The sequence below is a fragment of the Hyperolius riggenbachi genome, chromosome 6 (assembly GCF_040937935.1).
Source record: "Hyperolius riggenbachi isolate aHypRig1 chromosome 6, aHypRig1.pri, whole genome shotgun sequence".
NCBI lineage: Eukaryota > Metazoa > Chordata > Amphibia > Anura > Hyperoliidae > Hyperolius > Hyperolius riggenbachi.
This window is the reverse complement of record NC_090651.1, coordinates 5,888,524-5,908,917: the sequence shown is the minus strand read 5'-3', so window position 1 is coordinate 5,908,917 and position 20,394 is coordinate 5,888,524. Positions and strand designations below refer to the sequence as shown.

General features: G+C 49.0%; 2 protein-coding genes across 2 annotated transcripts in view; one reads left to right on the top strand and one right to left on the bottom strand.

Moving 5' to 3' along the window:
- Positions 1-820: 820 nt before the first annotated feature.
- LOC137520635 (DNA fragmentation factor subunit alpha-like) lies at positions 821-17,527 on the bottom strand. Its single transcript, XM_068238786.1, has 6 exons — positions 17,417-17,527; positions 14,255-14,416; positions 9,564-9,709; positions 4,986-5,175; positions 4,493-4,632; positions 821-2,126 (listed from the first exon to the last, which is right to left on the bottom strand). The coding sequence occupies exons 1-6, from the start codon at positions 17,499-17,501 to the stop codon at positions 1,953-1,955; spliced, it is 897 nt and encodes a 298-aa protein (XP_068094887.1). The 5' UTR covers positions 17,502-17,527; the 3' UTR covers positions 821-1,952.
- Positions 17,528-17,843: 316 nt separating this feature from the next.
- The window catches only part of PEX14 (peroxisomal biogenesis factor 14), a 218,625-nt gene continuing 216,074 nt past the window's right edge, over positions 17,844-20,394 (top strand). Inside the window, exon 1 of the mRNA XM_068238785.1 lies at positions 17,844-17,986. Coding sequence (XP_068094886.1) covers positions 17,963-17,986 — 24 coding nt within the window. The 5' untranslated portion in view covers positions 17,844-17,962. The remainder of the gene's footprint in view (positions 17,987-20,394) is intronic.

Below are 20,394 nucleotides of genomic sequence, written 5' to 3'. Positions count from 1 at the left end.
GATTGAAGGGCTGGGGAGTCACGTGCGTTCACAGAAATCTGCAACACGCCGTTCAGAATCGAACTACAATGCGATATGGGCGGCAAACAATTTAAAGAGACAGTGAAGCGTAAAAAAAATGATGATATAATGAATTGGTTGTGTAGTACATATCATTACTAGATTAGTAGCAAAGAAAATATTATCATGTCTTTAGTTAGATAGTGTTTTTTTTTATACGATTGCATCATTCTCTAATATGTGCAGTTTACACACTACTCAACATTTTAAATGATTTTACAGAGCAGGCCAGTAAACTTTTGAACCCTTCTCTGCAGAGAAAAAGAAAACACAGTTGAGATAACAAGCTTCAGAAGACAGAGCTCTCTGCGACTGAATGTCTTGGAGCTCAATGGCTCTTTTGCATAGTTAACAACTGGAGTTTAACTTTTCCTGTACTGGAAACAATATTAGACTTGTGTCTCTGCTCCTAATGTTTTATTTCTTAGCTGTACTACACATACAAATTATTATATCACATTTCTTTTTCCGCTTCAGAGTCTCATTAAAGTATAAGCAGTGTTTCGGCGCCAGCGGAGAAGCGCTGCCGATTCAGTGCAGATTTGGGCTGCATTCGGCGCTGGCGGAAACCACCCTTTATCTGGGTTGAATTTTAAGGTTTCTTTTCCTGCTCTCATTATTTCAGCTTGATCTATTTGCTCATTTAATGAGACGGCTTATATACAAATAAATAAACTAAGACCCCCCCCCCGTCTGCACTGTCATAAGCTCACCTTCTGCACTTTTCTTCTGTTCAAATAATTCACCGCAAAGAAACAAAACACTTTGATGAGTTCATTCCTGACCAACAATCTGCAGCAAGGTGGATGATGATGATTAGATATGGGCGACGCAGCAGAAGTAATAAGGTGTGTCATGGTCCTGACATGGAGGATAACGTCCCACACAGAGGCTGAGCCCCGCTTGGCATATAAACACTGATAATAGCACAAGTAATGAATGGCTGCTCATTCTCAGCCTGACAACTCGTACACAAGATCATTTCACATTAATAGAAAGAAAGCAAACTAAATATAATCATTATTCTAAGGGTCTTACATCATTTGCTGTCAGTTATAACTGAACTAACAACTGATGTGCAAGGTAATGTCCATGTTTTCCTATGTTCACATTATAGTGTTTTAACTGAAAGCTTTTTCACAATGCAAGGAAAGTTAAAATGCAGCAGATTTTCAGTGTATAGTGTAAGGGGCCTAAAACACCCACCTAGTATCTGAAAAGTAAGTGCGTGCGTGCGTGCGCCACATTTAAAGGGAACCTAAACTGAGAAGGATGTGGATTTTTCCTTTTAAAATAATACCAGTTGCCTGACTCTCCTGCTGATCTTGTGTCTCTAATACTTTTAGCCACAGCCCCTGAACAAGCATGCAGATCAGGTGCTCTGACTGAAGTCAGGCTGGATTAGCTGCATGCTTGTTTCAGGTGTGTGATTCAGCCACTACTGCAGCCAAACAGATCAGCAGGACTGCCAGGCAACTGGTATTGTTTAAAAGGAAACATCCATATCCCTCTCAGTTTAGGTTCCCTTGAAAGGAAAAGAAGCACATGCAAGCTGCTGTAACCAATCACAGATGGACTGTTGCCTGATGTAACATTACAGACACTAATCTCTGCATCACATCAGGAAATCAGCTCCTGTCACCTTATCTGCACCTCACACTGGGCAGCCTTCTGTTCAGGCTTGTAAAACCACAGAGGGAGTCACGTGACCGGCTGTGCACACATATGTTGTGTGGGAGTCATGTGACCAGCCGTGCACAGGCATGTTGTGTGGGAGTCATGTGACTGGCCGTGCACAGGCATGTCATCTGGCCGCTGTGCACGATGGAGTCACGCCCGCTCTGATACACGCTGCGAGTCATGTGAAGGAGCCGACGTCCCCAGCAGGGCCTCTAGTTCAGATGTTTCCTCTTCTTGTGAGAAGCGCTGGCCAGAGAGTTCATGCACTGCACTTGCTGGAGGCGGAGCTCCAGCTGCTCCTGACACGCCTCCTGTAGCTGCTGCGCGGCCGGAAGACTGCAGTTCAGCTCCGCAGAGAGGGCGTGCGGGTCGTGGCTGCACACACACTGCAAACAGAGGAACAATGGTTACACAGGAAGTCACAGCAGAAAGGGGCGTGGCTGCACACACTGCAAACAGGGGAACTATAATTACACAGGAAGTCACAGCAGAGAGGGGCGTGGCTGCACACGCACTGCAAACAGGGGAACAATAATTACACAGGAAGTCACAGCAGAGAGGGGCGTGGCTGCACACGCACTGCAAAACAAGGAACAATAATTACACAGCAAGTCGCAGCAGAGAGGGGCGTGGCTGCACACGCACTGCAAACAGAGGAACAATAATTACACAGGAAGTCACAGCAGAAAGGGGCGTGGCTGCATGCACACTGCAAACAGAGGAACTATAATTACACAGGAAGTCACAGCAGAAAGGGGCGTGGCTGCATGCACACTGCAAACAGAGGAACAATAATTACACAGCAAGTCGCAGCAGAGAGGGGCGTGGCTGCACACGCACTGCAAACAGAGGAACAATAATTACACAGGAAGTCACAGCAGAGAGGGGCAAGGCTGCACACACACTGCAAACAGGAGAACAATGGTTACACAGGAAGTCACAGCAGAAAGGAGCGTGGCTGCACACACACTGCAAAACAGAGGAACAATGGGTAAACACAGGAAGTCACAGCAGAAAGGGGTGTGGCCACACCCTGCAAACAGGAGAACAACAATTACACAGGAAGTCACAGCAGAAAGGGGCGTGGCTGCACACAAACTGCAAACAGGGAAACAATAGTTACACAGGATGTCACAGCAGAAAGGGGCGTGGCTGCACACACTGCAAACAGGAGAACAATAGTTACACAGGATGTCACAGCAGCCAGAGATTTTGGCTGTTCAGGGATGGCCAATGACATACAAATACTGTAATTCCAAGTTGTTGCAAGAATTATGCTAATAGCATTTTAGGCAGCTTGGAAATGGAGCATCATATACCCCACATTACCAAACTGCGTAACATTCACAGCAGCTCAAAATGTTCCGCATCTCACTGATCATCCCTAGTAGAGAATCTAAAGCCCCGTCTACACGAAGCGATCCGGCGGCTCAATTAGCCGCCGGATCGCCTCTGCCGCGTCCCCGCTCGTGCGTCGGATTCGATACCCGCTCGTCCCCGCGCCGCTTATCTTCCGCTCCATTCCCTGCCATTCTCCCCCCGTGGGGAACGTGCAGGGAATCGGCGGTGGCGAGATCAGACCTGTCGGATCTGATCAATCGAGCTGCATCAGCAGATTGATAAGCCACATCGCCGCCTCATCTACGCGTGTAGATGAGGCTTAACAGATTGTAGATTGGAAAACAAAACTCGGAAACAATTCAGGAAAGGCCACATATGTGATTTAGGGGTTACTGCGACGCCAACAGTTCCTCCTTTCCTTCAGGCTGGGAACACACTTAGCAGAAACGCCAGCGCTGTGGAAAAAGGCAGCGTTTAGGTGTATAATGTTAGTCCAAGGACAGCATACAAAACGCATACGCGTTTTGTATGCATTTTGTAATATGCATTTTGAAAAACGCTGGTTTTGTTGCATATTTTTCAAAAATGCATAGAAAAACCGCACATAATGAAAGTCAATGGTGACGCAATGTAATACGTTTTGTATGAGTTTTTAAAAAAAAACAACAACGATGTTTTCTGATGCATTTCCGCTTCCTGTTGATTTGCAAAAAAAAGGCAATATAAGAAAACGTATGGAAAACCCATATGCGTTTTGTATATGGGAACCGCAAACGCACTAAAACACATGCAAAAGGCAAGAAAAACGCATGTGCGGGAAAAACGCAAACGCACAAAAACGCACATGACAGAAACCGCGACCTTTCACGCACTGACAAGTGTGCACCACCCAGCCTCAAGAGGAACTCCAGTGAAAATAATGTAATGAAAAAAAGGCCTGAATTTTTACAATTATGATTTATAAATGATTTAGTCCGTGTTTGCCCATTGTAAAATCTTTCCTCTCCCTGATTTACATTCCGACATTTATCACATGGCGAGTCCTTCACTGCTGGCAGGTGATGTCAGTGGAAGGAGATGCTGCTTTTTTTTTGGGCAGTTGGAAACAGTTCTTTCCCACAATGCAACAAGGCTCCCACGGTGTGATGTCAGAACCTAAGTCCTGACATCACACTGTGGGAGGGGTTTCACCACAATATCTGTATTACAGAGTCCCCTGATAATCTATTCCAGAAGAGGTAAAGCTGTCTCCTGGGAAAGGGGTAGCAGCTACTGATTGGGATGAAGTGCAATACATGCAATTCCTTTATAATTTCTTCAAAATGAAGTAACTGTCTAAGGGAAGCCATATAACTACAGTAGCCCACTGAATGTGGGGCGAGCTGCGTGTTTCTGATTGGATAATACTCACTTCCAGCTGCTCATTGGATAAGCTGAGATGGGGGAGGGTCTTCTCTTGCAGTATTCGGAGGACGTAGCTGGAGAGTTGGGCGTTTTGACTCATGTCTTTGGTTACGGCTGAGTCGGTTTCACTGGTCCCCTCGGAGGAGGCTGAAATGAGAACAGACACGACATGGACCGGTCAGGAAAACACACGCAAAAACCCCACTTCTCACATGTACACCACTTTGTGTTGGTCTTTGACGTGGAATTCCAATAAAATTGATTCATGTTTGTGGCAGTAATGTGACAAAATGCGGAAAACTTCAAGGGGGCCGAATACTTTTGCAACCCACTGTATGTACCCTCATGCACTGCGTGTATAGTATACAGTATATTTCTTTAGCATAAAGAGCTGTTCTTCTGTAATGCCTCTCAGTTTGTGCTGATCCTTTCACTTGTGCATCTTCACTGCTGAACACTGCAGCACACCCCGCTCTCCCTATATCTGTATATTGGCTCACCTGGTTGTCTGGCCCCGTCTGGGTCATCCCTCTGCACAGCCTCCAGGTACAGCTGCAGTAGTTCCTTGCAGCGCCGCTCCTCCTCCTGGCGGTCCAGCAGGCCCTGCAGAGTGTCCTTCAGCATTACCGTCTTTGTGGGTGAGATCTCCATCTCTCTGCTGAGGTCTTCCGTCGTCACATCGATCAGTGTCTGGAGGAGAACAGCAGTGACCAGGGGGTTACTCCCAGCAGCATCAATAAGCTGTGTTCAGCATGAATAGGAGAAGCGCAGTAATAATCCAATGTCCGCAGTGCAGATATTACCCCACTAGAGGCCCTCGCGGTACCTGCCCCATGTGTACTGGATCATTCACAACAGCTGTCACATAGCAGGTTTACTTTCCACAACACTGCTAGGAAGTCTACCATACTCTTACCATGAAAATGGACAACCATATACAGTCTACAGTGTAATGCCATCTAGTGGCACGACGGGGCAAATGTACAGTTAGGCTCCTTTTCAACTTACAATCGCAAAAATGCACTACAATTCGACTGTGCTGCCTTCAATTTCCACTTCACGCGATTGCGCCCTAAACGGTTGGGAATAGAGCGGGATTGCTCCAATAATCACGCAGTCCGAAGATTGCAATTCACCAAACGCAATAATGGAAAAGAGGCACCGCGATTTACATGTACATCCTGGCACTATAGCGATTGGCGACAATCCGAGCAGCTCTCAGCAAACGGAAGCGGCGTGAGGGCTGGCTCACACTGGGGCACTTTGCAAAAGCGTTTCAAAAACTTTCCTGATTGACAGCGATCAGTAAAGAGCTGCGACAATATATCCCCTATGGGACCGTTCTCACTGCAGGGCTTGCTAGATCGATGGAATGATTGATAGGACAATTATTCATCATTGATCGACACCATTAACGGTACCCGATCCAATCGATCATTCGGGAGATTGTATGGTTAATGGCCACCTTTAGTCTGTGAGAAACGCCTGCAGCTTACTGTGGACAATTTTGTTGAGGTTAGATGTGCGTTTTCCGCATGGCATCCACAGTCAGCTGATGGCGCCTGACTGCCGGCAATAGGAACTGCACACGGCGTACCAGATCATGCTGCTGGCATTTTACCACATGCAAAAACTGTGTTTAGGTGTGATCTGGCCCCTTTGATTAACAATGGCTGTCACATCTGGTGCGATACTGCCTGCGAGGAAACCGCGTGCGATCCCTCCAAGTGTGAATTGTGCCTACATGATCCCCTAGCACTTTAACCACTGAAGGACAAGCAGACATATTAAAACGTCCTGCTGGAGCCTCTTAACAGATACAGCACATTTTTACAAGTTAAGCAGCACTGCAGCTGCTGTGCATGCTCCCGCGCTCACACCCATGTACGTGGGATTAGTATAAAAAAAAAAAAAAAAAAAAAAAAAAACACCTCAAAAGAAAAAAAATACACTTACTTCCAAATACTATATTGTCACCATACTTTGTACCAGGGACATAATTAAAATGTTGTGATAACCAGAACAAATAGGCAGATAAAATGTGTGGGTTCTATGCACAGTATCAGTGTTTATATTAAATATATTAAAACCATGGGGGATGAAATTGGAGAAAGTGTATTTTTTCATTTTTTCCTTGTTTCTTTCTTTAAAATGCATAGAAAATAAAGTAATTACTGAAAACAAATATCGACCCCAAAAAGCCCAATTGGTGGTGAAAAAAACAAGATATAGATAATTTAATTGTGATTAGTAGTGATGAAGCTATTGGCAAATGAAAGGGATGAGCACTGAAAGGTGAAAATCGCTCTTGTCCGTTAGGGTAAAAACCCCTTTGGGGTGAAGTGGTTAAAGGACTTTAAACTAAATGTGATTCCTTTGTGTTTGCGAATACTCAGTGACTAATACAGCCAGCAAAGCACTGCAAATGCAGGATAATAGGACGGGCTGTGAAGTAAAATTAATAGTGTTATAACAAAATGGCCGCCTGTAAGCCATATGAACACTTACTTTATATGATACATTTTATTCTCAGCATAACAGGTTCTCATAAAAATACTTCTCACAACTTCATGGGGACTGGAATGTGCAGCTGGGAACTGGCTTTGCTGTCTTGTAGATAAAACACAACACAGCGGATCTAACAAACTAGAGGACCTCGAGTTACAACGGGCATAAAATATCCAAACAAATAATAACAAATATCTATGAACCAATCAACGACTAACAAGCTCACCTACTTAGATATTCATAAATATTCATGTGTTCATTTATGCAGTTTTGTATCACCCAATATTTAGCTTATATATCAGGACCCAATCAGATGTCAAGGTAGGCGGAATAATTATAATCTGTAATGTATTCCAAAGTGTATATCCGTCTGGTCCAAGCCTTTCCTCGGGCAGACATTGCTATGATTCACTGTATGTCTCCTGTACAGTAAATAAACCTATACTATACTTCCAAGCCACTGATTTGTGATATTTAATAACAGCTGCATTTAGAAAAACACAATGTAAAGAAAAATTGGTGAAAAACAAGAACACACACCGGGTTTCATGGCTCCGTAAACAATCACGATAAACCGACGGTGTTTCAGAGCAGTCCAGAATACACATCAGCAGCAAAATACAATCACTTGGTGTATGTTGGTTGGAATGGTTAACCTGCTGGGCGTTTCAATTGGGAGGGTTTTTTTCGGCCGATTTTTTCTTTCTTTCATGTAGCTAGCTAGCTACATGATTCTCCCCTTCCTCCTCTCTCCCACCCAGCCTTCTGATCGCTGCCAGCGATCACGCCCATAAGGAAATCCCGTTCTGAACGGGATTTCCTTTAGGGCTTCCGTCGCCATGGCGACGACCGGAGTGACGTCGTGACGTCACTGGGACTCCCGATCCACCGCAAAGCGCAGCTTGGCGGCGGTTGGCCAGGCTGTGCACGGGGTCTGCGGGCCCTCTTTCGCGTCGGGTAGCGGCAGATCGGCGGCGATCGGGGCAAACACGCAGCTAGCAAAGTGCTAGCTGCGTGTTTGAAAAAAAAAATTATCAAAATCGGCCCAGCGGGGCCTGAGCGGTGCCCTTTAGCGTCTCTGGACGAGCACAGCTCGTCCGGAACGCTAGGGAGGTTAATGACATTATTACTATTATTATTATTGATTTATAAAGCGCCAACATATTCCGTGGCGCTGTACAAAGTAAGAAACAAACATGGGGTACATAATAATACAGACAATGGTGTACACCAATATACAAGATACATAATTAGTGACAAAATACAAAGAATGATACAAAATACAAATTATAGAATTGGTAATGACAGTGATAAAATTAACATGATGAATAAAATGTATAATGGTTACCAAGACACAAAAGGGGGAGAGAGCCCTGCCCTTGCGAGCTTACAATCTAAAGGGAATGGGGGGAAACAAGAGGAGGGGTAGTATGCAGCAAATATATAGAGGCTTTGTGTTTTAGGATACCTAGTAGGAGTGCAGTCTTAGAACAAAGGGAAGTGGCCTAAGGTAGAGCATATGCTTGTCGGAACAAGTGTGTTTTTAGAGAGCGTTTAAAGGTAGCAAAGGTTGGCGAGTGACGGATGTGTTGTGGGAGGGCATTCCAGAGGAGGGGTGAAGCGCGTGCGAAGTCTTGTAAACGTGAATGTGAGGAGTTGATTCTAGAGGAGGACAACAGAAGATCATGTGCCGATCTGAGATTGCGATTGGGTTTGTATCTGGAGATTAGTGAGGATATGTACCGGGGGGAGAGATCGTGGAGAGCTTTGAAGGTTAGGGTTAGGAGTTTGAACTGAATCCTCTGGTTAATTGGCAGCCAGTGAAGAGCTTGACAAAGAGGGTCAGCAGAGGAAGATCGAGAAGAGAGATGAATGAGACGAGCAGCTGAGTTCAGTACTGACTGGAGCGGGGCCAGTTTGTTAGACGGTAGTCCACAAAGTAGTACGTTGCAGTAGTCCAGACGAGAAATTATGAGAGCATGTATTAACATTTTAGTTGTGTCTTGAGTGAGAAAGGGACGGATGCGAGATATGTTTTTGAGTTGGAGATGGCAGGAGCCGGTTATGGAGTGAACATGAGGAATAAAAGAGAGAGATGAATCGAATATCACCCCCACATGCTAATAAATCCAAGTTGATGCACATTTTATGATAACTGAATGCAAATGTCTGCAGTTTGGAATTGTACCAATGAAATTCAGCAGCTGCTACATTTCATTGGTCTATTTCCAAGCTGCATAAATTACCATGAAATTTGCATCTCATTCTCCTCCCATTTTTAAATAGAATTAGGGGCAGTTCAGAATGTCTCTTTGTGGGGAAATGCCTTAGTTGACATTACTGGACATGGGGGCGGGATCTCATACTGCTCCACCTCTCTTCTTTAATAAGGGAGACTCCCCCAGTCCTAGCAGTGCAGGAGGCTTGTGGGCGATTTAAGATGAGGCTAATATATGCACGTTATGACACAGACAGACAGACAGACAGACAGACAGACAGACAGACAGACAGACAGACAGACAGACAGACAGACAGACAGACACGTCAGGAGAGGAGATATGTACACATACCTGGAAGTCGGACTCTGAGAACAGAATGATGTTAGACAGGTTCTCCTTGAGTTGTGCAGCCAGGACTCTCCATCGCGGAACATGAGCACTATCCACGTCATCCATCTCTGATACAGACTCCCGAGCCAGCCAAGCCGTGCCCCCATCTATGGCAAACCACAAGACACTCAGTCTGGACCCGATAATGTGCCCATCCCACGCCCTCAGCAGCTATCATGACCCGTCGCCCATCCCATGCCCTCAGCAGCTACTGTCGCCCATCCCATGCCCTCAGCAGCTACTGTCGCCCATCCCATGCCCTCAGCAGCTACTGTCGCCCATCCCATGCCCTCAGCAGCTACTGTCGCCCATCCCATGCCCTTAGCAGTTACTGTCGCCCATTCCATGCCCTCAGCAGCTACTGTCACCCATCCCATGCCCTCAGCAGCTACCCTGACCCGTCACCCATCCCATGCCCTCAGCAGCTACTGTCGCCCATCCCATGCCCTCAGCAGCTACTGTCGCCCATCCCATGCCCTCAGCAGCTACCCTGACCAGTCACCCATCCCATGCCTCCAGCAGCTACTGTCGCCCATCCCATGCCCTCAGCAGCTACTGTCGCCCATTCCATGCCCTCAGCAGCTACTGTCGCCCATCCCATGCCCTCAGCAGCTACTGTCGCCCATCCCATGCCCTTAGCAGTTACTGTCGCCCATCCCATGCCCTCAGCAGCTATCATGACCCGTCGCCCATCCCATGCCCTCAGCAGCTACTGTCGCCCATCCCATGCCCTCAGCAGCTACTGTCGCCCATCCCATGCCCTCAGCAGCTACTGTCGCCCATCCCATGCCCTTAGCAGTTACTGTCGCCCATTCCATGCCCTCAGCAGCTACTGTCACCCATCCCATGCCCTCAGCAGCTACCCTGACCCGTCACCCATCCCATGCCCTCAGCAGCTACTGTCACCCATCCCATGCCCTCAGCAGCTACTGTCGCCCATCCCATGCCCTCAGCAGCTACTGTCGCCCATCCCATGCCCTCAGCAGCTACTGTCGCCCATCCCATGCCCTCAGCAGCTACTGTCGCCCATCCCATGCCCTCAGCAGCTACTGTCGCCCATCCCATGCCCTCAGCAGCTACTGTCGCCCATCCCATGCCCTCAGCAGCTACTGTCGCCCATCCCATGCCCTCAGCAGCTACTGTCGCCCATCCCATGCCCTCAGCAGCTATTGTCACCCATCCCATGCCCTCAGCAGCTATTGTCACCCATCCCATGCCCTCAGCAGCTACCGTGACCAGTCACCCATCCCATGCCCTTAGCAGTTACTGTCGCCCATTCCATGCCTTCAGCAGCTACTGTCACCCATCCCATCCCCTCAGCTGCTACTGTCACCCATTTCATGCCCTCAGCAGCTACTGTCACCCATCCCATGCCCTCAGCAGCTACTGTCACCCATCCCATGCCCTCAGCAGCTACCGTGACCAGTCACCCATCCCATGCCCTTAGCAGTTACTGTCGCCCATTCCATGCCTTCAGCAGCTACTGTCACCCATCCCATCCCCTCAGCTGCTACTGTCACCCATTTCATGCCCTCAGCAGCTACTGTCACCCATCCCATGCCCTCAGCAGCTACTGTCACCCATCCCATGCCATCAGCAGTAAGTATGTACAGTGATGTGAAAAATTATTTGCCCCCTTCCTGATTTCTTATTCTTTTGCATGTTTGTCACACTTAAATGTTTCTGCTCATCAAAAACAGTTAAGTATTATTCAAAGATAACATAATTGAACACAAAATGCAGTTTTAAATGATGGTTTTTTATTATTTAGTGAGGAAAAAAAAACTCCAAATCTACATGGCCCTGTGTGAAAAAGAAATTGCCCCTGAACCTAATAACTGGTTGGGCCACCCTTAGCAGCAATAACTGCAATCAAACGTTTGCGATAACTTGCAACGAGTCTTTTACAGCGCTCTGGAGGAATTTTGGCCCACTCATTTTTGCAGAATTGTTGTAATTCAGCTTTATTTGAGGGTTTTCTAGCATGAACCGCCTTTTTAAGGTCATGCCACAACATCTCAATAGGATTCAGGTCAGGACTTTGACTGGGCCACTCCAAAGTCTTCATTTTGTTTTTCTTCAGCCATTCAGAGGTGGATTTGCTGGTGTATTTGGGTCATTGTCCTGCTGCAGCACCCAAGATCGCTTCAGCTTGAGTTGACGAACAGATGGCCGGACATTCTCCTTCAGGATTTTTTGGTAGACAGTAGAATTCCTGGTTCCATCTATCACAGAAAGCATTCCAGGTTCTGAAGCAGCAAAACAACCCCAGACCATCACACTACCACCACCATATTTTACTGTTGGTATGATGTTCTTTTGCTGAGATGCTGTGTTACTTCTACGCCAGATGTAACGGGACACGCACATTCCAAAAAGGTCAACTTTTGTCTCGTCGGTCCACAAGGTATTTTTTTCCAAAAGTCTTGGCAATCATTGATGTTTTTTAGCAAAATTGAGACGAGCCTTAACCTTCCTGGCGGTAAGCCCGAGCTGAGCTCGGGCTATGCCGCCGGAAGGCACCGCTCAGGCCCCGCTGGGCCGATTTGCATAATTTTTTTTTTGCTGCACACAGCTAGCACTTTGCTAGCTGCGTGCAGTGCCCGATCGCCGCCGCTACCCGCCGATCCGCCGCTACCCGTTGCGCCACAGCCGCCCCCCCCCCACAGACCCCGTGCGCTGCCTGGCCAATCAGTGCCAGGCAGCTCTATGGCGTGGATCGGAATCCCCTATGACGTCACGACGTCGTTGACGTCATCCCGCCCCGTCGCCATGGCGACGGGGAAGCCCTCCAGGAGATCCCGTTCTTTGAACGGGATCTCCTGATCGCCGGAGGCGATCGGAGGGGCTGGGGGGATGCCGCTGAGCAGCGGCTATCATGTAGCGAGACTTTGTCTTGCTACATGAAAAAAAAAAAAGATTTGCTGCCCCCTGGCGATTTTTTAGCAAACCGCCAGGAGGGTTAAAGAGACTCTGTAACAACAAAAACCTCCCCTGGGGGGTACTCACCTCGGGTGGGGGAAGCCGTCCTGCGTCCCACGGGGGTCTCGCTGCAGCCCTCCGAACAGCCGGCGACAGAGCCGACTGTAGCTTCAATATTTACCTTTGCTGGCTCCAGCGGGGGCGCTGTGGCGACTTTCGGCACGGAAATAGACGGAAATACCCGATCTCCATCGGGTCCGCTCTACTGCGCAGGCGCCGGAAACTTGCGCCTGCGCAGTAGAGCAGACCCGACGGCGATCGGGTATTTCCGCCTACTTCGGCGCCAACAGCCATCAGAGCGCCTGCGCAGGAGCCAGGAAGGTAAATATTGCGTCACGGCTGTACGGAGGGCTACAGCGAGACCCCCGTGGGACAGAGGACGGCGTGGGAAGCCTCATTAGGCTCAATTAAGGTCAGTGTTCACGACTCCACCATAAGAAAGAGACTGGGCAAAAACGGCCTGCATGAAAGATATCCAAGGCGCAAACCACTTTTTAAGCAAAAAGAACATTAAAGAGGAACTGTAACGACAAAACGGCCCCTGGGGGGTACTCACCTCGGGTGGGGGAAGCCTCAGGATCCTAATGAGGCTTCCCACGCCGTCCTCTGTCCCACGGGGGTCTCGCTGTAGCCCTCCGTACAGCCGTGACGCAATATTTACCTTCCTGGCTCCTGCGCAGGCGCTCTGATGGCTGTTGGCGCCGAAGTAGGCGGAAATACCCGATCGCCGTCGGGTCTGCTCTACTGCGCAGGCGCAAGTTTCCGGCGCCTGCGCAGTAGAGCGGACCCGATGGAGATCGGGTATTTCCGTCTATTTCCGTGCCGAAAGTCGCCACAGCGCCCCCGCTGGACCCAGCAAAGGTAAATATTGAAGCTACAGTCGGCTCTGTCGCCGGCTGTTCGGAGGGCTGCAGCGAGACCCCCGTGGGACGCAGGACGGCGTGGGAAGCCTCATTAGGATCCTGAGGCTTCCCCCACCCGAGGTGAGTACCCCCCAGGGGCCGTTTTGTCGTTACAGTTCCTCTTTAATGTTCTTTTTGCTTAAAAAGTGGTTTGCGCCTTGGATATCTTTCATGCAGGCCGTTTTTGCCCAGTCTCTTTCTTATGGTGGAGTCGTGAACACTGACCTTAATTGAGCGACAAAACGCCCGGTGCTGTTCTTGCAATGTATAAATGTGCTGTAAGTTTATACATTACCTGTCCTGTGTGGGGTCTTCCACCGCTCTTCTATTAGCTGCTTACACACTGACGACGCATAGCACACTGGTGCTAGTGTGATGTCACACTATGCGTGTATCCAGCTAATAGAAGACCGGTGGAAGACCCCACACAGGACAGGTAATGTATAAACAAACACTTACAGCACATTTATACATTGCGGGAACATTGGCAGATGAGGCGGGTTTGGTCGATTCTTGAGAGATTTCGTGCTGAAATTAAATGGGAATCAGTCTGCGGTGTGGGGGCAGCCGACAGATCTCTCCCTAACCAGATTCCATCAGAGAATCTCTCTTGGTCAAATCTGCCCATCATCACTTGATTTATTGTTTACAAAACAGACTGCTAGCCAAGTGACACAACAGCCTCTGCAGACACGCTACTGTATGCTTCATATCTAAATATCACAAGCAATGTCATCCAAAAATAAGTAGTAAAAGAAAGTGACCTACCTACTGAGCAAGGAGCCCACTTCTTATTTCCGTACAGCACCAGAAACTCTGTGTCTTCAGGCAAGCAGAGGAAATAGTCCTCGTCCTCCACGATGGTTCCATCTTCAGCCAGGACTAGAGTCAGCGGCTGCTGCGAGGCGTCCAGACCCAGGACTCTGAGAGCTGAGAAGAGAGAATTCTGGGTGATGAAACGGAGCAAACTACAGAGTGATCTCACAGGACATCCTCACTGTACACGGGGTCTAATCCGCATTAAAGGACACCCGAGGTGACATGTGACATGAGATAGATATGTGTATGTACAGTGCCAAGCACACAAATAACTAGGCTATGTTCCTTTTTTCTTTCTCTGCCTGAAAGAGTTAAATATCAGGTATGTAAGTGGCTGACTCAGTCCTGACTCAGACAGGAAGTGACTACAGTGTGACCCTCACTGATAAGAAATTCCAACTATAAAAACACTTTTCTAGCAGAAAATGGCTTCTAAGAGCAAGAAAAAGGTAAAAAGGGTGAGGGTCACACTGTGGTCACTTCCTGTCTGAGTCAGGACTGAGTCAGCCACTTACATACCTGATATTTAACTCTTTCAGGCAGAGAAAGAAAAAAAGGAACACAGCCTAGTTATTTGTGTGCTAGGCACTGTACATACACACGTCTATCTCATCATGTCACTTCGGGTATCCTTTAAAGGGAACCTTAACTGAGAAGGATTTGGATTTTTCCTTTTAAAATAATACCAGTTGCCTGACTCTCCTGCTGATCCTGTGTGTCTAATACTTTCAGCCACAGCCCCTCAACAAGCATGCAGATCAAGTGATCTGACTGAAGTCAGACTGGATTAGCTGTATGCTTGTTTCAGGTGTGTGATTCAGCCACTACTGCAGCTAGAGATCAGCGGGACAGCCAGGCAACTGGTATTGTTTAAAAGGAAACATCCATATCCCTCTCAGTTAAGGTTCCCTTTAAGGCCATGTTCACACTACAAGAGCTTTTTAAACGCTAGAGATTTGAAAAAAAACTCTTGCTGATGCAATGCTATGGGGCATTTAAAAAAAAAAAAATCACATCTGTCAGTTGAGACATACACATAGGATAACATTAGCAAGAGCATTTAGGTACTTATCCGTTAGCCGGGCGCATCCGGCAGGTGGCGCTAATTACTATTCCCCCTCCAGGCCGCCATGGATAGTAGGGAAAGATGTAACTCTGGTGGAGTTTTGTCACCACCTAGAGGATGCGCCCGGCTAACGGATAAGTACCAGCATTTAAAATGACAAAGCGCTTAGGAAAGCTCTTGTAGTGTGAATCAGCCCAAACTAGCAACACCATGATCAGCCCCAACAGCAGCCATGTTGTTTGAGATGACGTGGATTGTGCAGCTGGATTAGGGACGCCGGGGAGGAAGGGGTTGTATTGTTTCTTTGTTTGCGGTGTGGTCAAGCTTGGTTTTGTCTTATTTCATACTTCAATTAAACGACACCTGAAGTGAGAGGTATATGGAAGAAATATTTATTTCCTTTTAAGCAATACCAGTTGCCTGGCTGTCCTGCTGATCCTCTGCCTCTAATACTTTTAGCCATAGCCCCTGAACAGGCATGCAGCAGATCAGGTGTTTGTGACATTACAGATGTGACAAGATTAGCTGCATGCTTGTTTCTGGTGTGATTCAGGCACAAATTCAGCTAAATAGATCAGCAGGGCTGCCAGGCAACCAGTATTGTTTAACAGGAAATAAATACAGCAGAGATGATCAATGAGATTCTAATAATTCTACCTACTCCCAATTACTGCAGCCTGCTGGGAGAAGGACTCGTTCCGTCAGGTGACAATGGACCCTATTCACAATAACAGTTGTGGTAACTCATTGTGAATAGAGCCCTAAATGTGGCAGACTGTACAGACACGCTGCTAGCCTGCAGGCTACATGTGCTGCAATGGGGAGCAGGATGGAGCAGGCGTGGGGAGCAGGAGGACAGGGTACTCGGAGGTCTGTTATGCATCATTGTCAATCAGGATCTGACAAGCTTGACTGCCTGTCACTTAGCGGTGCAGATTGCTGCATAGTTTGCATTATTATCATGTATATCTCATAGTTCCCAACTGTCCCTCTTTCAGGACTATGGCTATCATTCATAAAGCATTCCCGCATGCGGAAATGCTTAAAACAGCTGACTTTACCGACCACTCGGCAAAGTCAGCATTCATAAAGGCTCTTTCCGCATGGAAAAATGACACTACCGAGCAGAGTGATAAATCACCGCCTTGTGCGGTGATTATCGGTACAAATGTAGCAAAATGTTAATTCATAAAGATCACCGCAAGCGGTGTGAGGTCGGGAAGTACCGCTCCCTCTGATGTGGCGATACTAATGTAAGTGAATGGAGACACACAGACCTCCCAGGCAGCTGCAGCAGAGCGGAACACGGAGAAATGTATCAACTCGGCAGCTTCCGTGTCTCCGCAAGCCTACCGCCTGCCTACCGCCAGCTTAGTTCGGGGAATCTCCGCACTGCTACCGCACATGGATACATCTTCATGAATGCCCACCCAGAAGTCTAAAAATCCGCCAGCGGTGTTTTCCCGCACCGATTCTGTTTACCGACAGCCTGTTCATGAATGATAGCCTTTGTCCCTCTTTCTATGTAAATATATATATTTCTCTACTAGAAATGTGTTTGATTGACTCTAAACTTTATTACTATCCTTTAAATTGATATATTACTCATTTTAAAATGTTACTATGAAGGAAAATGAACCAGGATAGAAAGGACCAGTGTGGTTTGAATTATAAAATATATTTTTCTTAAGAAATCTTTATGGTATGCGTGACTAGGGGTGTGACGGGGCGTGATCAGGGGCGTGGCTTAAGTGTCCCTCTTTCTCATCTGAAAAAGTTGGGAGGTATGTTATCTTATTGACCATCTGAAATATCCAATATAAATGGTCAATGAGAGGCAGATGGAGGCAGATAGGAATTGGGATAATATAAAATATTCAGCTGCATACATTTGCATATTCTGAGCAGAACTGCCTTTCACCATGACAACCAGTAACTGAGGCCCCTCCCCCTGTAGACAGACAGCGCGTCTGTACAGTCCTCAGTCATTTCCTCCTAGGAGGACACGCTGGGAGTTGTGGTGTGCCCGCCCTGCCTCCACTCACCCTTGTCCCGCAACTCCTGCAGGGAGTCAGCCGCCACCCCGTGCCTCTCCTGGCTGCCCCGCACCGACACCACACAGCGCTTCATCCCCGCAGCCGCCACTTCCGCATTCTCAGCGCGGAGCATGCCGGGGAATGTAGTGCCAGCGCAAGCCACGCCCCGCCCAGCGCTTCATTCCAGGAGCCGCCACTTCCACATCGCCAGCGCGGAGCATGCCGGGGAATGTAGTGCCAGCGTAAGTCACGCCCCGCACAGTGCTCCCGCCAATCATTGCGGCACACACTCGATCTTGTCACACGGATAGGCGGAGAATGTAAACCATCGCGGCTAGCAGGAGGAGGCGGGGTTACGTACGGCCCCTCCTCCATGCCACAGCGCGGAGCCTCCTCCAGCCACAAACCCGAAGGCAGAAAGTCACGTGACGAGTTTTCCGCGCGCGCCAGCCAGTGACAGCTCCGGATCACGTGACGCGGCTCGGCGCTCGCTTCCTCTGGCCTGGCTGCATGTTGTGCGCTCAGCTCAGCGCTTGATCGGTGAGGTCTGAGAAGATGGCCTCCTCGGATCAGATTGAGGTGAGCGCTGGGGCCCGGTGCCTGGGGGAGGGGAAAGCATGGTGCCTGCTGGGGCCCCTGTGCCTCATGCCTCCTACAGTGTACCCTGTGCCTCCTGCTGCCCTAACTGACTCCAGCCCCCCTGACTGCCTCCAATGCCTCCTGCTGCCTCCAGTGCCTCCTACCCCTCTAAGTGCCACCTGCACCCCGAACTGCCCCCCCCTGGCTGCCTCCAGTACCTCCTGCCCCTCTGACTGCCTCCAGTGCCTCCTGCTGCCCTAACTGCCTCCAGTACCTCCTGCCCCTCTGACTGCCTCCAGTGCCTCCTGCTGCCCTAACTGCCTCCAGTACCTCCTGCCCCTCTGACTGCCTCCAGTGCCTCCTGCTGCCCTAACTGCCTCCAGTACCTCCTGCCCCTCTGACTGCCTCCAGTGCATCCTGCTGCCCTAACTGCCTCCAGTACCTCCTGCCCCTCTGACTGCCTCCAGTGCCTCCTGCTGCCCTAACTGCCTCCAGTACCTCCTGCCCCTCTGACTGCCTCCAGTGCCTCCTGCTGCCCTAACTGCCTCCAGTACCTCCTGCCCCTCTGACTGCCTCCAGTGCCTCCTGCTGCCCTAACTGCCTCCAGTACCTCCTGCCCCTCTGACTGCCTCCAGTGCCTCCTGCTGCCCTAACTGCCTCCAGTACCTCCTGCCCCTCTGACTGCCTCCAGTGCATCCTGCTGCCCTAACTGCCTCCAGTACCTCCTGCCCCTCTGACTGCCTCCAGTGCCTCCTGCTGCCCTAACTGCCTCCAGTACCTCCTGCCCCTCTGACTGCCTCCAGTGCCTCCTGCTGCCAGTGCCTCCTGCCCCCCTGGCTGCCTCCAGTGCCTCCTGCTGCCCTGACTGCCTCCAGTACCTCCTGCCCCTCTGACTGCCTCCAGTACCTCCTGCCCCTCTGACTGCCTCCAGTGCCTCCTGCTGCCCTAACTGCCTCCAGTGCCTCCTGCCCCCCTGACTGCCTCCAGTACCTCCTGCCCCTCTGACTGCCTCCAGTGCCTCCTGCTGCCCTAACTGCCTCCAGTGCCTCCTGCCCCTCTGACTGCCTCCAGTGCCTCCTGCCCCTCTGACTGCCTCCAGTGCCTCCTGCTGCCCTAACTGCCTCCAGTGCCTCCTGCCCCTCTGACTGCCTCCAGTACCTCCTGCCCCTCTGACTGCCTCCAGTACCTCCTGCTGCCCTAACTGCCTCCAGTGCCTTCTGCCCCCCTGACTGCCTCCAGTGCTTTCTGCCCCCATTCCTGCCTCTAGTGCCTCCTGCACCCTGGCCGACTCCCTGACTGCCTCCAGGGCCTTCTTCTCCCCCCTTACTGCCTGCAATTTCTCTTGCCCCTCTTACTGCCTCCAGTATCTCTTGCCTCTCCTGTCAATTTCTGCCAGTGTTGCTACAATAAGGCTCATTAGTAAAGCACATTACCATAGCAGCACTCACAGTACTAATAGTATAACACAGTACATTGCTGGCAGTATTAACTGTAATATTGTCATATGTTTTTTAGATATGGCAATACTGCGTTTTCCCGAAAATAAGACTGTCTTATATTAAGTTTTCCTTGAAAAGATGCGCTAGTGCTTATTTTCAGGGAGGTCTTAAGGTCCGTTAATGTCACGGGCCACTGCGCCTGTGCGGCCCTGGCTCCTGGTGATGTCGCCGAAAGCAGTGAAGTCAGCGGGAGCGCGGGACGCACACGGCTGTACAGTGGCCCACGACAGTAGAGTCGCGAATACTGTAAGTGAACCGTGGCGGGGACCGGAGGATCGTTCCAGGGTGGTGCGGCACAGGACGTCTGCAGGGGTCATGAACCCTTTTTTTTTTTTAATCCCCCTTACAGTGGTCCTTTAAGTTTCTGTTCAGTCTAAAGCCCGCTACACACTTTCAATTATGATTGGACAATCCCTGACCAATTTTGCCACCTCTATGAAGTGTGAGGGTTTACCTCCACAATCTGCTCATACTGACACTCGTACTACCTGGAGGGTGTAGAATTGGCCAGTGATTGGACCAGGGCTGTGGAGTCGGTCCAAAAATCCACATACTCCGACTCCTCAGTTTAGGATTCCACCGACTCCGACTCCACGACTCCGACTCCTCTAATTTGCATATTACAATTTTGTTGATTAAAAGTAGGTAACATGAAATTCGTCTCTTAACTGCCAACGCTTAGGAATTTTACAAAACAACTGAAGTGAGAAGGATATGTAGACTACTATATTTATTCCCTTTAGACTAAAACTAGTCCTTGGTAAGAGTACTTGTAAAAGGTACAAACCGGAACAAAGAACATCTATCAGGCCCTAGGCAATGTAAGTGTGGGTACATGTAAGAATGATGTGCAGGTACTCTGCAGGGGAATGAGGAGATTGTAAACAGACAACACCTCTGTGTGCAATG

What these genes read in the sequence shown, in the direction of transcription:
- LOC137520635 (XM_068238786.1), bottom strand. Translation starts at nt 17,501, where the DNA reads ATGAAGCGCTGTGTGGTGTCGGTGCGGGGCAGCCAGGAGAGGCACGGG. An exon ending in TCTCAGAGTCCGACTTCCAG is followed by an intron (nt 5,176 to 9,563) that starts GTATGTGTACAT and finishes GTTCTCCTCCAG; the next exon opens with ACACTGATCGATGTGACGAC. An exon ending in AGACGGGGCCAGACAACCAG is followed by an intron (nt 4,633 to 4,985) that starts GTGAGCCAATAT and finishes TTCTCATTTCAG; the next exon opens with CCTCCTCCGAGGGGACCAGT.